At 37.3% G+C, this 23,945-nt stretch overlaps 1 protein-coding gene across 3 annotated transcripts in view; it reads right to left on the reverse strand.

Annotated features, from left to right (window-relative positions):
- The window catches only part of LOC131029898 (inner membrane protein PPF-1, chloroplastic), a 216,747-nt gene that overhangs the window by 46,566 nt on the left and 146,236 nt on the right, over positions 1-23,945 (reverse strand). For all 3 annotated transcript variants that reach the window (XM_057960564.2, XM_057960563.2, XM_057960562.2), the window contains one exon: positions 14,544-14,651. In XM_057960564.2, coding sequence (XP_057816547.1) covers positions 14,544-14,651 — 108 coding nt within the window. The remainder of the gene's footprint in view (positions 1-14,543; positions 14,652-23,945) is intronic.

The following is a 23,945-nucleotide window of genomic DNA, read 5'->3' on the forward strand; positions in this document are numbered from 1 at the left end:
ATATAGCCATTTCGAAGTAATAAGGGGTTTTTGGCTTCATCTGGTTTGATATGCCTATGTGTTATAGCTCGTTGAAAAGGTCTTGAACTTTGCTACATGATTCTCACCTCCTGAAGTCTTTTTGGATGCTTGAAGCTATTTATTCGCAATAAAGTGATATTTTTCTATAGTTTGACGCCATAATTGGGAAAGTGTCACTTTATTTATAAAGCACAAGCTTTATTATTCTTTAGGGTTCGACTTGCAAAGGGAAAGGAGTTATAAGGAGATAAAAACCTAATTGATAGTATCTTTGATCATTTTGAAACTTGCGAATTTGGGAATTTCTCTGGAAGAGTGATTTTGGTTTGGGATGCAAACCCCAGGTCTGAGCTTGCTGGGACGTAGCCCTCAGCAAGAGTTGACAGTGGATTTATCCAGGATTGCACAAAGATTGTCAAAGGTAGAAGACACACCTTCTTGACCTGAAGATTCAGCGTGCATATTGAGGGTTTCAACAGGGCGGCTGGTCTATTTCAGCTGGCACGTGATTTGCAGCAGCTTCCACACCTCCTTTGCAACCACGCCTTGTTTGTATGTTAGCTTGAAGGGTTGTATTCAGCTTATTTGGTCTTCCTTGTTCGTTGCCAGTAATATTCCTCCATCTAGCTTCAATCCAGATTGAGAACAGCTCCAAATAAATGTATGGATTCTTGTTGAATACAAAACTAGGTTATTTGCCTAGTATGATTTGCAGTATTTTCAGATTGCTTAAGTGTTCTTACATATGAACATTGTTTACTGTTTTATTTCACAGTTGTTGCTATTTATCAATTACTTTACTTATAACATCAAAACCTAAAAAGAAACAATCCCTTTCTGCAACTTCTGTCTATTCTATAAGATCACCAGAAAATTACAAAATATAGTATGTTTAATTAAGAATTTACAGCAGCAACAGCAAAAGGATCCATTTGGGATCTTTCAGTGGTATCAAAGCTATTCCTGCCAGCCTGTGGGGTTAAGCTTTCTTTTTTCTATGCATCCAGGAAGAAGTGACATATACAGATATTATACCCGCAGAAGAGCTCAGTACAAGCGTGAGTGTGGAAGTGAACAGGAACCTATTATGGCAGATGAACAGGTGGGCGCCGAAGTAAATCAGGTTGAGGAAGACAGGCAAGAGAGAGAGCTGATGAGGACCCTCATCACTACCCAGCCCAGGATTGTTCAGACCTTAGACAGAATACAGGTTACCTTGGAGCGGTTGAAAGTGGATGAGAAGATTCAAGCAATCCGAGATTGGCCCTCCCCCAGGAATATCACCGAGTTACGTGGATTCCTTGGCTTATGTGCTTATTACAGGAGGTCCGTGAGAGGTTTTTTACAGTTAGCAGCACCTTTGACCGATCTCACGAAGGAGGGGGCTTTCAGATGGACAAAACAGGCACAAGGGGTCTTTGACAGACTCAAGGAGGTTATGAGCACTTGTCCGGTCTTGGCACTCCCTGACTTCTCGCAGCCATTATTTGTACTTGAGTGTGATGCTTCATGCATAGGCATAGGGGCGGTTTTGATGCAAAACAGACATCCCATTGTTTACGAGAGTAGGAAGCTGCGAGATAATGAGAGGTTGTATTCTACATATGATAAGGAAATGTTGGCTATTATGCATGCATTAGCCAAATTCAGATAGTATCTTGTTGGTAGCAAATTCATGGTAAGAACTGACCACAACAGTCTGAAATATTTCCTTGATCAGACAGAGCTCAATGATCGTCAACAAAAATGGGTAAGCAAGATTCAGGCTTATGATTTTGATATCGAATTCATTAAAGGAAAGAATAATACTGTTGCTGATGCACTTTCTAGAAGACCATCACTTGCTGCCCTATGCTCATTAACTGAGATTTCAGCAGATTGGAAGTCTCAACTTTTAGTTGAGTATTCCAAAGATCAGCATGCTTGTGAGGTCATGGATGGATTGGTACTGGATGACAAGTACAGCGTGGTTGATGATGTCATCTACTACAAAAGCAGGGTATATCTTGTTCCTGGTTATCAGTTGAAGGAACAGATTTTGCATGCTTACCATGATACTCCTACAGTAGGACACACAGGGTATTGTAAAACTTACAGGGTAGTTCGGGAGAGATTCTCCTGGAAGGGTCTCAAAGATGATGTCCTACGTCATGTCCACGAGTGTATGACTTGTCAGCAGAATAAGTCGGAGCATACTTTCCCTCCTGGGTTGTTGCAGCCCTTACCTATACCGAAACAGAAGTGGACAGGGATCTCTATGGATTTCATTACAGGTCTTCCTCGGGTTCAGGGGAAAGATTGTATCTATGTCGTGGTGGACAGATTAACTAAGTATGCCCACTTCTTTCCGATTGCAATTGATTTCACAGCATCTCAGGTAGCCGAGCTATTTTTCAGAGAGGTGTTTAGGCTCCATGGTCTCCCCAAGACCATAGTGAGTGATAGGGATAGCAAGTTCATGAGTTCTTTTTGGCAAGAACTTTTCAGGCTCGCAGGCATGGAGTTGACACCCAGCACTAGCTACCACCCCCAAACAGATGGGTAGACCGAGATAGTTAATAAGTGGGTTGAGGGGTATTTGCGCAACTATGTGTCAAGACAACAGAAGGCATGGGTGCGTTGGTTGTACTTGGGCGGGTATTGTTATAATACTACACACCATATGTCTATTGCTATGACTCCTTTCAAAGCCCTCTATGGCTACGATACACTATCTTTTGTGGATTTGGCTGTAGGTGACAGCAGGGCTCCTTTGGTGCAAGATTGGTTACAGGAGAACCAGGATATTATGAGATCTCTCAGGGATAATTTGCAACATGCACAGAATTAGCAAAAAATCTACGCTGATCGACATAGGACTGAGAGGGCATTTGAGGTGGATGACATGGTTTTCCTACGTCTACAGCCTTATCGGCAAAGCACCCTTAAAAAGGGTGGGGCTGAGAAGCTCAAGCCTCGATTTTACGGGCCATACAGGGTACTCAAGCGTGTTGGAGAGGTTGCCTATGAGATTGAGTTAACACCTGACAGTCGGATTCATAATGTGTTCCACGTGTCCTGTCTGAAAAAGGCACTGGGGCAACATATTGTAGCATCCCCTAATCTACCTCCCTTGGATGAGGATGGTAAGTTGACTTTGGTTCCTGAGGAGATCATGGAGGTGAGGGAACGCCGACTGAGAAGCAGGGTAATTCGAGAGTACTTGGTCTGTTGGAGGGGTCTCCCTATAGAGGACGCCACTTGGGAGGGAGAGGCTATTTTGCAGCATCCAGCATTGCAATTGCTTGTGGGCAAGCATCTCCGAGAGGGGAGGATTCTCATGTCCCCTCTTTAGTTTATCTAGTAGAGACATGTGAGTTAGACTATTATGGGGGTCTCGTAGGCTAGCAATGGTGGATAGAGACTCACACAGGGTATTCAATATCCGGAGTTGGTGTTTCAGGCAGTTTGTGGGCCGTTGGGAGCAGTTCCTTGATTTTAGGGAGATTCCCTAATTTTTAGGAGGTTGTTGCAGTTTCCATATTTGAGGTTTCACGGGACCATACCATGGTTTCAGTTTCAGGAAGATTGGGTGTGTTTCCTAGTTTCTAGGAGCATCCCTAGATTTTAGGGATGGGACTGCCAGTCGGCCCATCTTGTCCGGCATCGGTCACAGAGAGGTAACAAAGTTAGATTCATGTTTGGTTGGCTATTTTGGGCTATTATTGGATCTATGGAAATATTTTAATATATTTAAATATTTCCTAAGTTAGCGATTAAATAAATTAGAATAAGGCTATGTATATAGCCATTTCGCAGCAATAAGGGGTTTTTGGCTTCATCTGGTTTGATATGCCTATGTGTTATAGCTCGTTGGAAAGGTCTTGAACTTTGCTACATGATTCTCACCTCCCGAAGTCTTTTTGGATGCTTGAAGCTATTTATTCGCAATAAAGTGATATTTTTCTATAGTTTGACGCCATAATTAGGAAAGTGTCACTTTATTTATAAAGCGCAAGCTTTATTATTCTTTAGGGTTCGACTTGCAAAGGGAAAGGAGTTATAAGGAGATGAAAACCTAATTGATAGTATCTTTGATCATTTTGAAACTTGCGAATTTGGGAATTGCTCTGGAAGAGTGATTTTCGTCTGGGACGCAAACCCCAGGTCTGAGTTTGCTGGGACGTAGCCCTCAGCGATAGTTGACAGTGGATTTATCCAGGATTGCACAAAGATTGTCAAAGGTAGAAGACACACCTTCTTGACCTGAAGATTCGGCGTGCATAATGGGGTTTTCAACAGGGCGGCTGGTCTATTTCAGCTGGCACGTGATTTGCAGCAGCTTCCATGCCTTCTTTGCAACCACGCCTTGTTTGTATGTTGGCTTGAAGGGTTGTATTCAGCTTATTTGGTCTTCCTTGTTCGTTGCTAGTAATATTCCTCCATCTGGCTTCAATCCAAACTGACAACAACTCCAAATAAATGTATGAATTCTCGCTAAATACAAAACTAGGTTATTTGCCTGATTGGTTAAGTGTTCTTACATATGAACATTGTTTACTGTTTTATTTCACAGTTGTTGCTATTTATCAATTACTTTACTTATAACATCAAAACCCAAAAACAAACAATCCCTTTCTGCAACTTCTGTCTATTCTATAAGATCACCGGAAAATTACAAAATATAGTATGTTTAATTAAGAATTTACAGCAGCAACAACAAAAGGATCCATTTGGGATCTTTCATTACCACACTTCTAAACCAAGAAAATCATGCATCAAGCGAAGATCTTTCATCTCGAATTCAAAAGTTAACTCTTTCTTACATCTAGCAATGAGATCATCCTCTCCAGTAAGAAATAACTCATCAACATATAGAACTAAAATTAAGGCTTTATCATCAATTACCTTGAAATAGATATTTGGATCTGCATCATTTTTGAGAAAACCCAAGCTCAACAAATACTGATCAATTCTTTCATACCAAGCACGTGGAGCTTTCTTAAGGCCATACAAGGCCTTTTTCAATCTGCATACATGTGATTATTTCTCATGGAACACAAATTCATCTAGTTGCTTAATAAAAACTTTTTCTTCAATTACACCATTCAATAATGTTGTTTTTACATCCATCTGATGCAATTTCCACCCTTTAACAGCTGCAATAGCAATAATAGATCCAATAGAAGTGTAACGTGCTACAGGTGCAAAAGTCTCTTCATAGTCTATGCCTTCCTTTTGTGAAAAAACTCTAGCTACAAATCTAGCTTTATATTTTTCTACACTCCCATTAGCTGCATGTTTAATTTTGAACAGTCACTTAAAGGAAACAACATATTTACCTTTGGGCCTAGGAACAATATCCCACACATCATTTTGTATAATGGATTGATACTCCTCCATCATGGCATCCTTCCACACTTGCCGATTTGAGGCTTCTTCAAAATTAGAAGGCTCGGAAGCTATAAAGTGACTCATCAAAGCTACATATCCTGCAAACTTATGAGGCCTTTTACTCTCTCTGAAGGTGCCACGAGGAGCTGCATATTTTTCAGCCTCTTCCATAGTGTGTTGAGCCCACAATGGTCTTTTTTCTTATTAGCTGGAATATTACTGGGACCTGCAGAAGTATCTATAGAATCAATTGGATCAACAGGCTCAGCAAAGTCATCTAAATTTGTATTCTCCCTCTGAATCTCTAAAGGTGAATCTGGATCAGCCATATCTATGTCTTGAGGAGGCTCAAAGTCTTCTCTATCGAATTCCATGTTAGACTCTTGGATTTCTTGCAAGCTACATCTTCATCAAAAGACACATCCCTGCTGATTTCAATTTGCTTTTGACCTGGAATGTAGATTATGTATGCTTTTGAAGATTCACTATAACCAAGAAAGATGCCTTTCTTCCCTGAAGGTTCTAACTTGGTTCTTTTCTCTTTCGGAACATGAATATAGACGGGACATCCAAAAATCCTGAGGTGACTAATGTCTAGTTTGATACCTGAAAAAGCTTCTTCTGGAGTCATGTTGTCTAGGATTTGATAAGGACTACGATTCTGAATGTATACTGTTGTCCTGCAAGCCTCTGCCCATAAAAATGTTTGAAGACTCTGATCATGTATCATAGCCTTCGCTGCCTCAACAATTGTCCTATTCTTTCTTTCAGCTACACCATTTTGTTGAGGATTATAAGGGGCACAGAACTCCCTCTTAATCCCAGCTTCAACACAAAAGTTATGAAATAAACCAAAAACATATTCTCCCCCATTATCAAATCTTAGAACCTTTATCTTCTTGTTAGATAAATTTTCAACGAGTGCTTTAAATTCTTTAAATCTAGACAGCACTTCATCAGATTGTTTGGACTTAAGAAAATAAATCCAACACTTACGAGAAAAGTCATCAATGAAGGTAACATAATACCAAAAACCACTAAGAGAAGCATCTGACATAGGGCCACACAAATCAGAGTGAATTAACTCTAGAATATCCTTTTCTCTATTTTCACTACTATGAAAAGTACTCTTGACATTCTTACCTAGAGCACATCCCTTGCAGACACCTTCATGATTTTGATTCAGCTTTGGAAGACCAACAACCACCTTCTCCATTGAAGACAAAGTTTTGAAATTTAGGTGACCAAATATTTTGTGCCACAGCTCACTTGAGCTTGTAGAATCATGAGCTAATGCTTGAATAGGACGGGCTGAAAGCTTGTAAAGACTGTCATGTCGAACACCAATCTCACGAGCTGACTGAATGTTGTTGTTCTTCTTCCATGCAAGAACTTTTCCATCAACAAAAGCAACATGATAACCCTTGTCTTATAATGCTGAAATAGAAATCAGATTCCTCTTAATACCAGGAACAAAGAGAACATAGCTCAGAAGAAGAGGAATACCAGAATCCAACTGAAAGGAAGTAGAACCAGCACCCTTCACAGAATAACATGCATCATCACCAATGATAACTTGAAGATGAGAATCATTTTCCTTCAAGTTGGAGAGGTGTTCACGATAACCAATAATATGGCGGGAGGCTCCACTATCAATAAGCCATGTATCACTGTCAGTAGGAATATTACCGGACAGAGAAGATATAAATAAGAACCCCTCTGGATTTTCACTAGACTCTCTATGAGGAGAAACGTTTTCAACATTTTTTGTTGCAGCTTGTGGTTTGGGTCTAGAAGGACATTCTCTAGCAAAGTGACCAAACTTGTCACATCTGAAGCATTGTACTCTAGAGAGGTCCTTTCTTCTCTTAGATTCAAGAGTTGAATCAGAATTTCTATCTTTGTTCCTTTTGAAGTTTCCTTTCCTTCCTTTTCTTTTAGACGTATGGGCAGCAAGAAAATGATCTTCTTCATGATGAGATTTACGTCCAATACCTCTTGCCTCCAATCTGCATTCCTCTTGAATGGAATCAGCTCTCAAACGATCAAACTTGGGTAACTCATTTCTTCTACTAACACATTGAATGAAAGATTCCCAAGAGTGAGGAAGGCCACTCATGGCCAACATAACCAAGTCTTTATGCTCAATAGAATCTCCAATAGCATTGAGTTGATCAATCAATTCTGTAATCTTCATAAAGAATGAAACAACAAGTTCACCTCTAGCCATTTTCATATGAAGGAGTTGACGTCTCAATGCTAGAGCTCTACTAGTATCGTTGAATTCATACAAGCTTTGAAGGCACTCGAACATATCTTTGGCTGAATTCAACTTGGATATAACAGGTACTAGGTGATCCTTAACAAAATCAATTAGAATCTTTTTAGCCATGAGATTATTCTTCCTCCATTGATCTTTCTTGGTGTCATCTGAAGGTTCATCTACAACAAACTTCACTTAGTTAAGAAGATCATTCTCTTCTAGCACAATAAGGATCCTGAATTTCCATGAAGTGTAATTGGCTGCACCATCCAATCTATCTTCAACTTTGAGTCCATTCACCATGATGGAAAAACTTGAAAAAACGGACTAGAGCTTCAAATAAAGAAAATTTCAAAACTAAGCAATCTGGTTCTGGATCTTTTCTTTATACACGCTCTGATGCCATGTTAAATTTACAACCAGAAAGAACAAACTCAGAAAATTGAAAACAAGAATACACAAGAACACAAAAGTTTTCCTGGGAAAACCCTCCACCTGAGGGTGAAAAACCCAGCCACACCAAAGTATAAACTTTATTGAATGAGAAAATCTGATATGCAACTCTTACACTTAATCAACAGTGATTGACATCACTTGAACTAGAACAGCATAAGCCAAAACTTCTGAAAAATGACTTCTACAAAATACAATGATTGCACATCAATCATATGCACAATAATCAAACTGAGAAAACTGAAGCTGCTGAAGATATCATGATTCAGACTTGATCACACTTAGACCTCGAAAGAAAGAAGTGTCCTGCTTAATTCTGCTCCAACCCTGAAGCATATAAAACATAGCAGCGATGAATAAAATCTGAGTGCACCCCCGAAAAAGAATCAACCACCCAACTCTGAGGCAAAACAAAATATATTTAAGAGAAGAGAAAACGAATTGAAATGACTCTTCGTAGTGGAAAGACGAAGAGACATCCGCTCAAAAAGAATCAATATTTCACCCGACATAACTCACAGTGTATGAAGATGAAAAGACAAACACGGAAGGAAAGATGACAGATATAACACTGACAGCAATCCAGGTAGGAGACACAGCAGCCAGCTCATGCAAGGTTTTAACAGAGACATAAGTTACACACACATAAGCGGAGCAGTTATCTTATAGACAGATAACCTTTCAACATACAACTGCTGGAGGAAATAAACAACGAAGAACGATGACCGAGAAGCTTGCAACTGATGAATGCAAAATTGAAGATGATATTGCTGTTCGAATGAGAAACCATCGATGCATGAAGACGAGCTCTCTCGAAGCTATAAACTTCAACATGGATGTTGTGTGCTCTTGGTCTTAATTGGGTTGAGTAGTTTACTGGAACCCTTTCCGAGTTTTACTATCGAACTAAGTTATCATTGGTTATAAAATAGTTAGCTAGTCATAATGCTTATCATAATCTTCTTATTCACCAACTTATGTATTTGTTCATTATTTATTAAATTATTAATGATTAATTGAGTTCACCTTAGTATATTATTGTTGGAATTGTTGTTTTTTGGCAAAAACAGGTTAATCCCAAATTGGGGACTTTACAGATAATCTTCACACAGATCTCATACACCTCCTTGAGCTAATATGGCAAGCCACATTATATCGTAAACATGAAATATAAAATAAGCATGCTGACATGCTTGTAGTGCTCTGCAAATGCCCTATGCACCACCACATAGATTATTTTTTTTATGGTTTGAGTGTTCAATTGACAACTGTATTTGAAAATACAACTATAAATAACCATATTGTCTAGAAAGGAACTAGAAGACAACAAACTAGAAGGAAAAAAAAATTTGTTGATGCAAAATTGCTCTTACAACCTAGATACTCTTGCATCATTAAACTAAAATGAGTCAAATTACCTAAAAGTTAGTAAATTGTTATCAAAGGGTGCAAAGAACAATATCTTATATGAAAAAAACAAAAACCAAATAGGATTTTGTCACTTGTCTTCCTGTGGCCTAATTTTATGTAGGCATGTGTCATGTCCCCTTCTCAAGCATAAAAGCCCAATAAAGACCCTTAGCCTAAACTTTTATTTCCCATAGGCTAATGGCACGGTCCAAGGGCAATTAATGAAGTTAAGTTGCCTAGAAAGTAACTTTAAGTTATATTCAAAAAGACAACTTACCTTTTATTATTTAAGAAGGTTGTTTCAAAAAGGGGACCAAAGGTGATGCTAGAAATGGGGTCCACATTCAAAAATAAAGTTTCGAGGAAATGCTGGAAAATAATTATTATTTTTCATCAAAATGTCTATGCAAGGAGGAGTTAAATGGAAAAGGTTACCATTTTGCATATTCCAAATTCATTTCTCTTGTTAGTGAGCATTGTTCATCTTTTCTGCCCAAGAACGAAAACCCTTTGACAAAGAATGGATTTGGAGGATGAAAACCCACTTATTCATTTGAACAATTTCATCCAAAAATTATCATTATGCTGATTAGATGCAGAGATATTCTAGTTTCAATTCTTCTTTGTGTGATATTTCAATATATATTTCAATTTGGTGTGGAGATTCCTATTTTGATCTGTGGGATGTTATTATGCTAATGATTTCAAGTATTTATGATGGATAAGACCTCAATTATTGATATTATTAATATTATATCGATTTTCATTGGTTGGTTGTTCCTAACCCAGCCTTACCCCTTAATATTGTTGCAGCTCTGGGTATTCATTAAGGTGCTGCCGTACTATCTTTACTATGGTTGCAACTTTTAGTAATTGTTTAAAGAGGCCACAGCCTTATGTTTTCTTGACCGCACCCTTCAGAGACTCAAACACTATCGCAGCAATGATTAATGGTGTGATTCCTTATGGAACGCACCATAATATCATATTGTGATTTTGTTTGGTGCTGATTGGTAAGATAAAGGGGATTGCAGCCTTTTTTAGCTTCTAGCAATTTATTTGCAGCCTATAATATTATCACTCAGGTTACAGGTAACCATGCCATCCAAGGTGGCTGCAACTTATGGTATGATTAATATTTTAGTCTTAAAGATAATATTTATTTCTGGTATTTGTTTCAACGGTAATCTTGCAAAAAAAAATAGTATTATTTCTGAACAGTAAATTAATCATTTTCATTGTAAAATTTCCAAGTAGTTTACTGCAAAAAATATTATAAATTTAAAAATGGATTTAAATATTGTAATTGTGGATGGCTATACCACCATGACATTAAAAATCACATTTATCTCAAGCATTTATATTTTGTAATGATAATATGTGCAGTTCTCCACCAGATTTAGTAATTGTATTTAATCTAGAGGGCTTGCCACCGAAAATTATTACATTATTTCTAGATTTTTGTATCAGTAGATATATTGAATTGTGAGCCTCATCGCCAACAAGTAATTTTCTGTAATTATAAGTATAAACTCATTTATCATATGCTCTCACCTTGCCCACATCAGGATCTTGGTGATCAAAAAGTGTAAAAGTTGCATACTTGATCATTGTAAAATTGCAAAATTCCACAAAAAAAATGGAAAAAAAGTTGAGTTGGAGATATTACATGTTAGTTTTAGGAACATACTCATGAGTACTCATGAACTTATAGGGAACTAGCCCATCAAGTACTCACCTGAAACTTATCTGCAAGTTCACAAGTGAGTGACTCAATAGGCCCTCTAGCTAATGAGTACTAAAAAATGGGCAATTTACTCACCAAGTTTTGGTACTAAAGCACATTTCATTCGTTCATGTATTGCAGTGTATTCTCTTATGAAATAATCATAGTTACTATTGTCACCTGAAATTGCACCCTTACTAAATCTGGTTCAGTATTTCAAAGACACAATGGGAATGATCTCTCAAGTGTGGGACCCTGCTAACTTGAGATCAGACCTCCAGAACCTGGTTCCATTCTAAGCCTAAGGGCAGGTGTTTATCCGACTTGCACAAAATAAAACTGATACCTACTCCTACTCTAATAATTGAAAGCAGAAAGGAAGAAAGGAAACAACTAAAACAGAAACGTGGTGATGCACAAGATTTAATTGAGTTGTCTTCTTACTCAAAAGAGGACATAAAACCTATAACAAGCTGCAACCTCACACAATTCTATATTTTACCAACACTCGCAAGCACGTAAGAAGATAAGAATTTTGACAATCACTAGAAGGGAGAGAGGCGAGCACAATAGACCTCAAGATGCACCTAAAGGCTAGAGTCCATTGACAGTTTCTGCAAACAAGTTATAAAGAGAATACATTTCTTCAAAGAGGCAAGAATCACTTCTACATAAAGGTAAGAACACTTAAAGAACACAACAAGGTAAGCAAAAGATACACAAACCCTGTTGCCAAGCTCAAGAATACACAGCATGTTAGACATAATGAGAAAAGGTAAAAACAACAACATTTTCTTGTTTTTGCTAGGTAAAGCGCAAAAACAACAACTTTTTATTGCTTGCAAGGCATCGACCAAGTTTTTTATAACTCCAAAGAGAACAGAGAATATGTTACAAAGAAATTTTCTTTTGCCTCTTTTTTATTCAAAACTAAGAACGCTCTTGAAAATGAGAACTGCTGGGTCCTTAATGACTTCTAAAACGAAGCACCAAAATTGCAATAAATTCATATTCCACCATGGATATGCCACAAAGAGTGTGCCCAAGGCCTACCCATTATTCTCATTAATTCTCTGCAGCTCCTGAAAATAAACATCTCCTCTCGAGGTCTGTAAACCTCTGGAAATTTTGCAGATAACTTCCTTTGTACCCCTCCCATATCTTTGAGCATTGGTGGTTTGTAAAATTGAGTCCCAAAAATTTGCCCAATAAATCTGCTAAAATATCACCCTTGAGATGGCATGTCAAATATTGGCTACAAATTGTAACTGAATTATGGTTGAGTGCTGCTTTCCTCCATTGAATCCATGCCAATCTTCATAAAGAATAATTTTTGGGCGTCATTGATTCTGATCTGGCAATTAGCAGTTATGAATGTGTTAGTGGCATTATTGGGTTGTCCCGTAGGTAGGTAAACTTTCCATCTTTGACAGCATAGTTTCAGGATTTGGCATACCAAAAGGCTTGTTGGGAAGATCGGGACCAAAATCTCAAAAAGGAAAGGCATAAGACTGTCACCAAAGACAAGATAATGCCATGGGAGAGGTGAAATGGGAAGGCCGACAAAGAAATCTTGACAAAAGGATAGGCTTTCGAGATGTCGAGATCAGACTTTCGGGTGGAGCTTAACATGGCACTAAAATAGGGAACAATTGAAAGTCCAACTTCAAAGGACTTTATAGTGGAATTGACAAAGTTTCAAATTTAATAAGAATCGTGGAGCTAGGTACCCAATTAAGGATAAGGCCAAAAGTTTGACTCCGAAGGACTTAGAAATTTTTGAACTGGAGGGGATCCAGGAATGAGGAAGCAGAGATGAAGGGGAACATATGCCAAGGAAGGGATTGATGAGGAAGTCCAAAAGTCCAACTCTAATACAAGCACTTAAGACTTTTTACGAGTTTCGAGCTTCAGTGATTGGGGATACCAAATATCAAATAAACAAGGACTGGTATAGAAGAACTCCAAAACTCCGACAAGGGACTTACTAGAAAAAGCAAGATGTCAGACTTTCGAGGAAATGTATGCTAGGGATGCCAAGTCTGACAGGGATAGAGAGATCCAAAACTTCAACAAATTTTCACAAGGAATAAAGTATGAAAGCATGGGAGACCTCAAAACTCTAAAACTCCAATAACATAAAAGAACACTAAAGAAAACAATAGAAACAGCCCTTAACTTAGAATTAGATGGATTTTTGCATCTTTGTACGGTTAGGGGACCAATTCAAGATGTCTCAAATCAGTTATAAACAATGGGTCAAATGAGACATGAAATGGCAAAAGTTACACGGTCATACTATACGCTATTTATATAATGTTTGATTCATAGTTATGCTTGGAGGGGGCAATCAGATGCTCAAAGAAGCCTCTCCTAACCCTGCAAACCTGCTGTAGGATTGTATTTTCCCCTTGATGTATTCTGATTTTATATGTGTTATGGAGCTTTTGGCCTCATTTATATATGTTCAGGCCTTGATGTCCATAGAAGCATCTTGCTGGCTTTTTAACAGCAATCTGTTGTAACTGTCTTCTATGTCAGTAAAATCATCCTTAGACGATAACATTCTTAAGATGGAATTAAGAGTCCTTTTCCACATGTTATTACATGTGTTTTATCTATCATGGAATAAGGCCAATGGGCCTGTGTGTTTAAGTAATAGCAATGGTGGATGCTTATTGACTTCTCATTTGCAGAACTACCTTGCTTATCATCCTGGAGTAGATGTTCATGGTTTAGGGTAGTAATGCAACCTTGTCCACACTGTTCATAATCACAGGTCTATGTGACCAATTGGTAGAGACCCAGTAGAGTTGTTACATGACAAACATCTGCAGGTAACTCAAGGCATACTCTAATTGCCTAGTTTGATGAGGGCAGCTCAGAAGACCTGAGTGCATGAATGGTGTGACAATGAGTCTCATCGACATCGATTAGTCCACACAATAAGTAATTAAAATGAAATTTCTGTCGTTCAGATTTGCCAGCCATATCTTTAAATCTTTACGTAGGTGACGAGCACTGGCATGGCAATCCAGCACTATTTTGATGTCAGAGATAGGCACATACATCAGTTATGTGGGACAGTAGGATAGACACATATAAGACCCTTAAAAGTATTATATGTAACAACCAAATTGTATCAATTTAAAGATCATTTGGAACAAATCAGACTCAATGCTCCCTAGACATATTTGAACTCTGAACAAAGCATCAATACACCAAACTACAACAACATACACATCAAAAAATATCCATATGGGAAAATATAAGACAAAGAAAAAGCATTTAGATTACCTGAGGAGGCTGCATGATCTGCGTTGATATGTATTGAGAGACAATTAACAGCACCGGCAGAACAAGATAAGCCAAAGTGTCTGACCATCCTAGAGGTGGATGCCCATCCTGCCAAACAAAACAGAACTTAAGCATCAGTGCCATTGTTTTAGGTTTTAATATGTACATTTGAAGTGAAAAGTTGATTTTATATATGCATTGACTTAATCCAATGACTTTCAGAAATGGAACAAAATAAAATATATTAATACTGTCTGGTAACCCAAAGGAACCAATAGGACAGAAGAACATATTAATATATGAGCTAAATTTGCATAGAAAGCAAGAAGAAAAGAAATATTATTCATGCCCACAAATGCCAATAGTAGGTTTGTTGGTTAGAGAATTTCTAAAGCATATAACTTAACTAAATTATAAATTTGACATTCTCCGTTGAAGTTGAGAGAAAGAACTTGACAACGCCAACCATTGAGTCCATTGACAGATATAGGCTAACTTTAGAATCACTACATTTTTCCATCATGCACAGTGCCAATGACAGCCATTCCAGCTGAGGTGTGTGACAGCCATAGGATTTAAAATTAAAATACTAAATAATTAGTGGTTAGTAGTTCAAACTGAGTGTAATTCAATCAACCATATTAGCATCGTATAGCTTTCAACAATGAAATAAAATAAATGCTCTATTTATTCCATTAACTCCTAAGTCTTAATTAGGTCTTTCAAGTGCATAAATAAAGTGTTTAAGGTCAAGAAAACATTGGAGAGCTTACAAGAGAACGAATTGAGTTTTGAAGGTTCAAGAAGCAAAATTTGAACCTAGACACTAATGCCTAGGGATGCTATTGTATAGACACTATCACCAAGAGGCACTAGTGTCCTTCAGGATTGAAGATTCCAACTTGCAAGGATAGGTTGGTAATAGAAAAATAGGACTATTCACCTATGCCAAGCTCACTATAGATATATTTAGGCCTAGATATTGGCAAAAGGATACCTAGAACATGACTATGGGATGGACACCAAAATGAGCACAGAAAAATTAGACGAATATTGCAAAATGTACAATTTTTGAACATACAATAAAACTTTCACAATTCAAATCAGAATTAGAACAACAAATTATTAGAATTCGAATTATAAGTATACTGCAACCACCACATCAATAACAATTATAAATCAGAACTGAAATTACAAGCAAATAAAACAATATAAAGCAAACCTAAATGACAACCAACCCTCATAAGTGAGTCCTTTCCCAGTCAGACCAATGAACAAAACACACATTCACTTTTTAATAAGCCCTACTTTTGATATTAAAACAATATAATGCTTGCTACTTGCCAATGATTCTAACACTAAATAGACACTAGTGGTGTTATTCTTGCTAAAATCAATTCTAAAAAAAAAAATGCCATCTATGTTAGTTCTAACAACTTGTGCAACTAATCCTAAAACAGGCTTGTCATCTTCTGAACTTTGGCTCAAGCAGCTTTCCCTGTGAACCATCCAACAAATTCTCCAACATCTATTTGGAATGTTGTGAAACAATCAAAAGCTCCTTGAACAATTGTGCACCCATTTTCGAACATTGTTATGACAAGGAACATATTAATCATCAAAAATGATCATCTTCTGGAGCATGTTGAATCTTGACTGCTCAGATAATTTGTCGTGAAAGTTTTGTCTTTAGCTAGCAAAATGATCACCTTGCAAGCATTTGCTTGTGCAGTGAAGGATTATATTGGGCAGCAAAGGAAATACCTTGTGCAACAACAACTGAGTCTTCATCTTGCACAGTAGCTATACTTCTTTAAACATTTAAAAGCTCACAAATGCAGCTATAAAACAGCTTAATCATACCAAACCCAAATCATTAGTTCAATCCTACTTAAAATGCATTCAATTTATCTACAACAATCACAAAATAGATGAGAAATCACTTCAAGTTATATTTATATTAAATGGATGAAGTCTAGTCAGTTAGGAGGGATTTTCAGTCATTAAAGCAAGTTTACAGATAGGAAACAATGTACAATTGTATTCGTTTATGGGGCCCATCAGTATATTAACATGACCCTGTTAGCCCTAAAAAACACTCTTGAAACCTCAAAACTTAGAAAATAAAGTTTGCTCTCTACTTCTGAATAATTGAGTTGATTTTTAAATGAATGATGGATTGCTTCATATATAGTGACTCTGAAGATTCAGTTGTTATCTAGTCACCCCAACTTGGAATAGCGCCACCTTTGTATTTTTCTATTTTCAAACAGTAAATAGAGGCATCAAACTTTTGTGTGCTTGACTTTTCTTCAAGAAGGCTGAATTATAATAGTCAATGCTCTAAATAGGAGATTGGTGATATAAGAACTGTTGATGTGTGCACCAAAACTACGAACAAAAAAGAAAGCACAATTCACTTAAAATAATCCTCACATCTTTGTTAACTAGGCATTTTTATAGAAAATGAAAAAACCCATTATAAAGTGCACCAAGTTTCTTCCTTCCTCCTAGGCATGAGTTGATCAGGAAAACCGTTGAACTTCATAAATATTAAACATATTGCAAAAAGTGTGTTCAATTTCTAATTTGTCTTTGGCACAACTCTCATTTACAAACTGCCTTCTTTTGAATATTAAAAAATCTATGAAACAGTGTGCTTCCTATTTGATAAATTTATAGGTGATTTTCTTCTATTGGTGGCACTTTATCAAAACATTATAATACCTAACTTCTTTATTATATTTTATATAATCTGTCATCATTTTGTTGACTAGGTAACTATCTCTTCTATTTTTTTTTCATGCCTTGTCTAATATAGTTTATTTTTTCAAACAAGACCACAGCTGAAAATTTGATTGGCTTACTTTCATATATTGGCAAACAATTTCAGCACTATTTTATTCTTTCTTGTGTTGGCACAATTCCTCTAAATCTAATTGCATTGCCACCTCATAATACAAGACAAATAGATTTGTGTGCTGTGATTTCTCCCTTTGTTGTGACTAACTTGATCATATCATAGCATGCTCTTTGGAAGATACTATGCCACTCTATTCCCTTCTACTTTAGGTGCCAGTTGCCACAATCTTATCCACATTGCACATTACAATTCTATACGAAAATCGCTCACTCTTTCCTTGCATGATAATAAATCAAATAAATTAATTCACTCAAAGCTGCTTGTTGGCTAGAGATATTAGCATTCTAAAAGGACACTTTTAGCTTTATCTTCTCTTCCTTTATTTGCCAAAAGATTTTCTTGCTGCCCCCAAGTCACACTACCATATTATGGAATTTATTTATTTAAATCTCGTGATATATGAGACCACAAACAATCTAAAAAAAGTTATTAGTTTGAAAAACCAAACCAAGACATAGACACATTTACTACTCATCGAGAACAGCTATTAACATGAATTTATATTTGAAACGCAATTTATAAATAAACTGACAACAGAATGTTAGAGGAGCCGAAATCTCTTGCAAAATCAAAAACATATAAAAAACATTTCCACAAAACAAGAATATGCAAGATGAAAGAAACATAATAAAACATGTGAAATATGCAAAAGAGCCTTGCATACAAATGCAAGGATGAGGAGGTGAGTAGGTACAAATGAAACTCTGACCACCACTACAAGAGTGAAACAAATATAGGATTGTATGGACAAGTGTTGGACTCTTGGTGAGTCCACATGAGGTGAGGCAAAAAGTGAGATGTTTCCCAAGTGAGCTAAAGACTAGTGTAAATAGGAGTCTATAAGATAAGCTAAAGGCTAACTATATTAGTAATAAATATTTTCATACTAAAACCCCTCAAGTGATACTAATCACTAAAAAGATGAGTCCTAGCAACAAAGTCTAAGATGGTACTCATGTAAATATAGAAAAGGAGAAAACTCAATGGGAACAAAATTCTTCTCCAAAAGAGAGAAATGAGAATGAATGAATAAATGAAATATTTTAATAGCATCCACCAGACCAAAGCAACCTATAGCACCCACAAACATCACCCACCCCCTAGAAAAACAAGGCAGCAAAACCTTATACAATTTGTAACCTCCTCTCTAAATTTACTCTTATACAATGAATTTTGATCAATAAGTTTGTTATTTTGTTTAGTTTTGTTTCTTCAAACAAAGTGTTTAAATTGTCCATTTTCAAAATGTCCTCGTAGAGTGCATGGATGTCGCAGTATGCTGAACATTTCATGACAAAATGTTGCTCCATCTCTATTGTTCTCATGTTGCAAAATAGGCATATTCTCTTTTCCCACTCATCTTTAGATATCATCCATCTACCTATTTCACACCTTAGGTGACGGGAGCCAGTTCTTAATTGAGCTATCAGCACTTTTTCTCTCCATTTAATATTCACTCCTATGTAGGCTTTTTCCTCATGGTCGTCCATGGGGTTGAAAATTCATTGATATAATAGACTTTTTTACACACATTTTGTTTTGTCCATAAGCTACTCTTGATTTTTTTTTTCAAAAATGTTTATATTTCTTCATTGGTATCTGGCCATTCCTATATATTAATGTCATATTCTTTCATCCATTTGTCATTTTGTTTCATCCATGTGTTCTTCCTTCTATCTAGTCTTTCCTCCATAATCATCTTAGGCCAACGATGTTTTGCATATTTTGAGCCTTTATTAGGTAACTTACCAAACGAACCATCACCGATGCTTCCAAAGGATTGGTGCCAATTTCTGCCAATAGAATCTCATATGAGACAAAAATTTTAATTTTGAGACTGCTTATGATTAGATGTTTTTGAATTCCTTCTACTTGCCTCCATTTCTCATCTAACATATTGCTGCCCCAAATTTCACACCCGTATAGGATCACCGGGGTGACCAACAAACCAAAAAGTATTCTCCATCCTATCATGTAGAGAGTAGAGTGCTTTCCATCCTCCTTGAATTCTTTTTGCTCTGCACATTTCTGTTGGATATTCCATCATTCCTACCATAGGTTTGTTTGTTTCATTTGTTACACTTTTTTGTTAATCATGTATTTGTTTGTTAGATCAATTTAGGATATTTGTTAGTATTTGTTAAAACCATGAGTGCCATTCAATGCACTCTGTTCACCGCCATCAGTTGTACATAAACCCATATCATAATGAATTTTAATTATTAGATTGCTCTAGAAATTCTGATATGGTATCGAAGCATAGACGTAGGAATAGACCAACCACAGTGGAGTTTGACGAGGCAGAAATCTCTACAGTGAGCAAGAACATTTGCGCACCCAAAGAAAGAATCATAGCAATTTGAGATAGCAGCAGCCCATTCCATCTTGATCATTGAGAATATTGCGTTGTGTGGTTTTTTGAAGTCATCGATGAACTAGAGCAATTAGTCTATTGTCAGAGGGTATGCATTTGTGATAGGCATCGTCTCATTCTATAGATATTGATGTGCATTATATAGAACTTGGAGCAGCAATCGTTAACATGCAATCACCATGCCACATCGAGAATTAGAAGTTCTGATATGATTGGCGCACCAGCCCGTGATCATTCTGGAATTTGGTCTCGGACAATGCATTCAAGATGGGATGTGAGCAAAGACATTGAGTTATGTGGCGTGGAGTTTTGTATAGAAATTATTATGATTTATGGCTCCACCCTATCGGCATTGGTAGAAGCTTTCATGAGATCTGAGGGCACAATTCATTATTGGAGTGCAAGCTTCAATCTGCAATTTCTTTGCATTGAATGTTTGTTGTGGAGTGGGGGATTTGATACACAGCCCCATCCTTTTCCTTGGCTGGCACCATGACTTGAATCAGCATTGGCTGCGATTGTTGGTTAGCCCTCATTTTTGCTTGGCTCACGTTCTCTACTACATGGAGTCCAAATTCTATTGTGTTGTCCATTTCTCCTTCCTTGGCCGTGTGTGTTGGCGGCAATATTGTACATGAAAATAAAACTAGTTAATTAAGTTGTAATTGTCTTGGTTAGTTGGCAACTGCGGGGTGGCAGTTGCGGTGCGACAATTGGCGCTCGCACCCCCTTGGTATCTTTATATACTTCTGAATGTAACTTGTGAGGAACAACAACTACGAATAGAATAACATCTTATATATTTGACCTGACATCTATGGCATTATTATTCTGCATTACGTGCTTTATCTATGTACTTTAAGTTATTCACCCGAGAGGGCAAACATTTGGCGTTGTTGCCGGGGATAATCATTATGTTATGTTGTCATATTATGTTTATGTTGTCGTCGGTAATAATGAGTTACGGCGGTCAGTTAGTTAGTCGTCCCAAAGGGCAATTGGACACGACGGTTGGTCGCACCCCTTCGGGTATTATATATTGCGTATCTTTCCTTCGAAGTGGATCATGAGAGTCGTGTCTGATGTAATGTTATAAACACTTGATGAACATGGACTGTTGAATTAATACAGAGACTGGTTATTTAATATATTTCCATTATGTTTTGTGCATTTACTTTCTACATTTAATCGTTTACCCGTATGTGGCAAACATTTGGCGCCGTAGGCCATTGCTTGAGGCTCAACTAGCTGAATTTCAATCAATATAGACAAAGGAAGAGAACGGTTTCTAGCTTCTCTCAACGTCTTGAGATTTTTGATTGCACACCATTGGAGGTTCATAGTGTTGTAGGTGGCTTGGAACATGGGCGTCTAATAAGGTGCGGGTATCATTTGAGCCTTGAATCTGAGCCATCTCATGAATTTGCAGCGGGTTTCTATGCTCCCGTAGACATGGTGATATTTGTGGGAAGATATGAGTATCTTTCGTCATTTCATATGACATTTAAGATGTACATATGAGAGCCATCAATTTTTCAGTACCATTGAACCTTAGAAATTACAATATGTGTAGCATGTCAGACATAAACACTATCTTTTGAGGACAATTTGCAATAATTTCAACTCCATTTGTTAAAAAAAACATGGCAAGTAGTTCTCCAAAGTTGATGTTGATTCTCCTAGATTTTCAACTATTGAGTGGAAATAATTATTCTGCCTGGAAGACCAAACTTAAAACTCAGCTCAAGTTTGAGGAAGTTTGGGATGTGGTCAGCAGTACCACCTCACAACATAAGACAGATGCTAATGAGCAAAAGAAATTTGATCAAGCCGACAAAAAGGCAAAGTTGATCCTTTTGTTCAGTGTGCCTGATGAAGTTCAACCTTTCATCTGAGACTCATCCACAGCCAAAGATGCATGGGACAAGCTCAAGACGGTGTATGAGGCGAAGAATCAGAATCAGATCCTAAATTTGCAGAGTCAGCTACATGGTTTGAAGATGAAGAATGGAGAACAGTTGGAATCCTTTCTCAAAAGGATTGCTGAGTTGAGGGCTTGCCTACAAGCATTGGGAGAAACAATTGATGATGCCTAATTGGTGCCTATTGTACTACAAGCACTACCTTCCAAATAGTCTTTATGACAATTTGAATGTCACTGAGACTACATGCAATTTGAGAAGCTAGTAAATCTCCTTCAAAAGGAAGAGTCTATAAGCCATGATCCTGGTGAGGCAAATCATGCTATGACTACACGTCATAAAGGCAAGAAGCCTCTAAAGCAGTTCAATGGACCTTCCAAATCTGGAAATTCATGCAGACCGCAGAAGAAGTGTTCAATATGCAAAAGAGTTGAACATGATGTGAAAAATTGTTGGTATAACTCCTTCAACAAAGGACCATCCAAAAAATCACATCAAAAGAAGCCATTTCAAAGTGGCAAACCACAATGGGAGCAAAAAACAAACAAAAGAAACAAAGCAATGTTGTTGAAGCAGATGATTCTCCAGACGAGGAATACATGCTTTCATCTCACACTTCAAAAGATGGTTAACAATCCACCTCAATATGGTATGTGGAGTCGAGTGCTACAAAGCACATGACTAGACTAAAAAAGTGGTTTGTCACATCGAAACCTCATCACGGTACAATCACTCTTGGATATAATACCACCTGCGACATAAAAGGTATTCATGACATCTCTTTGCAGTGTGGCATTCACTGTTGAAGGCTTACTAATGTTTTGTATGTGTCAGGACTTACAAAAAATCTTCTTTTTGTTAATCAGTTTTCTTATCATAACCTTAGGATTGAATTTGATACAAACCAAGATAAAAACATCTATCTTATCAAAGATAAATCTAAAGATGCAAAGATTGTTGCTAGTGCTATTGAGATTGGTAGAATGTTTAAGCTTGATACAATTGCTAATAATTTGGCCCTAGTGACTAACGGCAATGATCTTGCTATGCTTTGGCATCATAGATTTGGTCATTTAAGCAATAGTTATCTACTAAAACTTAGTCAAAAACGCATGGTCAAAGGGTTTTCGTCACTTTCGAAGTCAAGTGTTGTTTATTCTAATTGTATTGCTCAAAAACAACATAAAGCACCCTTCTATCCCAGTGTGCATTGTGCAAGCCAACCCTGGCAACTGGTGCATACTAATTTGTGCAAGCCAATGTCACCTATTCATAAAGGATATCGGAACTTTTAGCTTTTTGTTGATGTTCACACAAGAAAAATGATGGTATATTTTTTTTCGCATAAAGATGCAGCTTTTTCCTACTTCAAAGAGTTTCGCACTCTTGTGGAGAACGATATGAATCATCATATTCGTCTCCTCTGCTCAGATGGAGGGGGGCAATACACCAACACAAAATTCTCCACGTATCTGAAGGAAAATGGAATTCAGCATCAATTGACTGCAGCATAAACACCTCAACAAAATGGAGTTATTGAACAAAGAAATCACATCATTGTGGAGATGGTTCAAAGAATGTTGAAAGATTCTCAACTAGAACATGCATATTGGGCTAAAGTTGTACACACTGCAGTATATCTTTTGAATCGTGCACCAACCAAATCTCTTGATGGTGTCACACCAAAAGAAGCATGGACAAGGGTAAAGCCTTCTATCTCACATCTTCGTGTGTTTGGATGCACTACCTATATGCACACTCCTAAACAGAAAAGGAAGAAGCTAAATGAAAAATCAATGCACTGTATTCTTCTTGGATATAGTAAACGAATCTAAGGCATGTCACCTTATGGATCCTAATACAAAGAAGATATACATAATAGAGATGTAATTTTTTTATGAGCAAAGTGAGTCAAGTTCTCCTCTCACATCATCGCCTACTTCAGATAGTGCTCCTCTATTCAACGTGGATGGGAAAAAATGATGGGCACATTGATAGTCAATCAACAACCACAAATGTCACAAATGTTGTTTGTAACTAGGTAAGATGGGTTCAGATTGCCTTAAGGCAACATCTGAACCCATATAGGACTGGGTCCTATCCTAAAGGGGTAACGTGCCCCCAAGTTAAGTTCAGGCCCTATAACCTTCACGCCACCCTAAAATGCACCACACCTCGATAAA

The sequence above is a fragment of the Cryptomeria japonica genome, chromosome 3 (assembly GCF_030272615.1).
Source record: "Cryptomeria japonica chromosome 3, Sugi_1.0, whole genome shotgun sequence".
Lineage (NCBI taxonomy): Eukaryota > Viridiplantae > Streptophyta > Pinopsida > Cupressales > Cupressaceae > Cryptomeria > Cryptomeria japonica.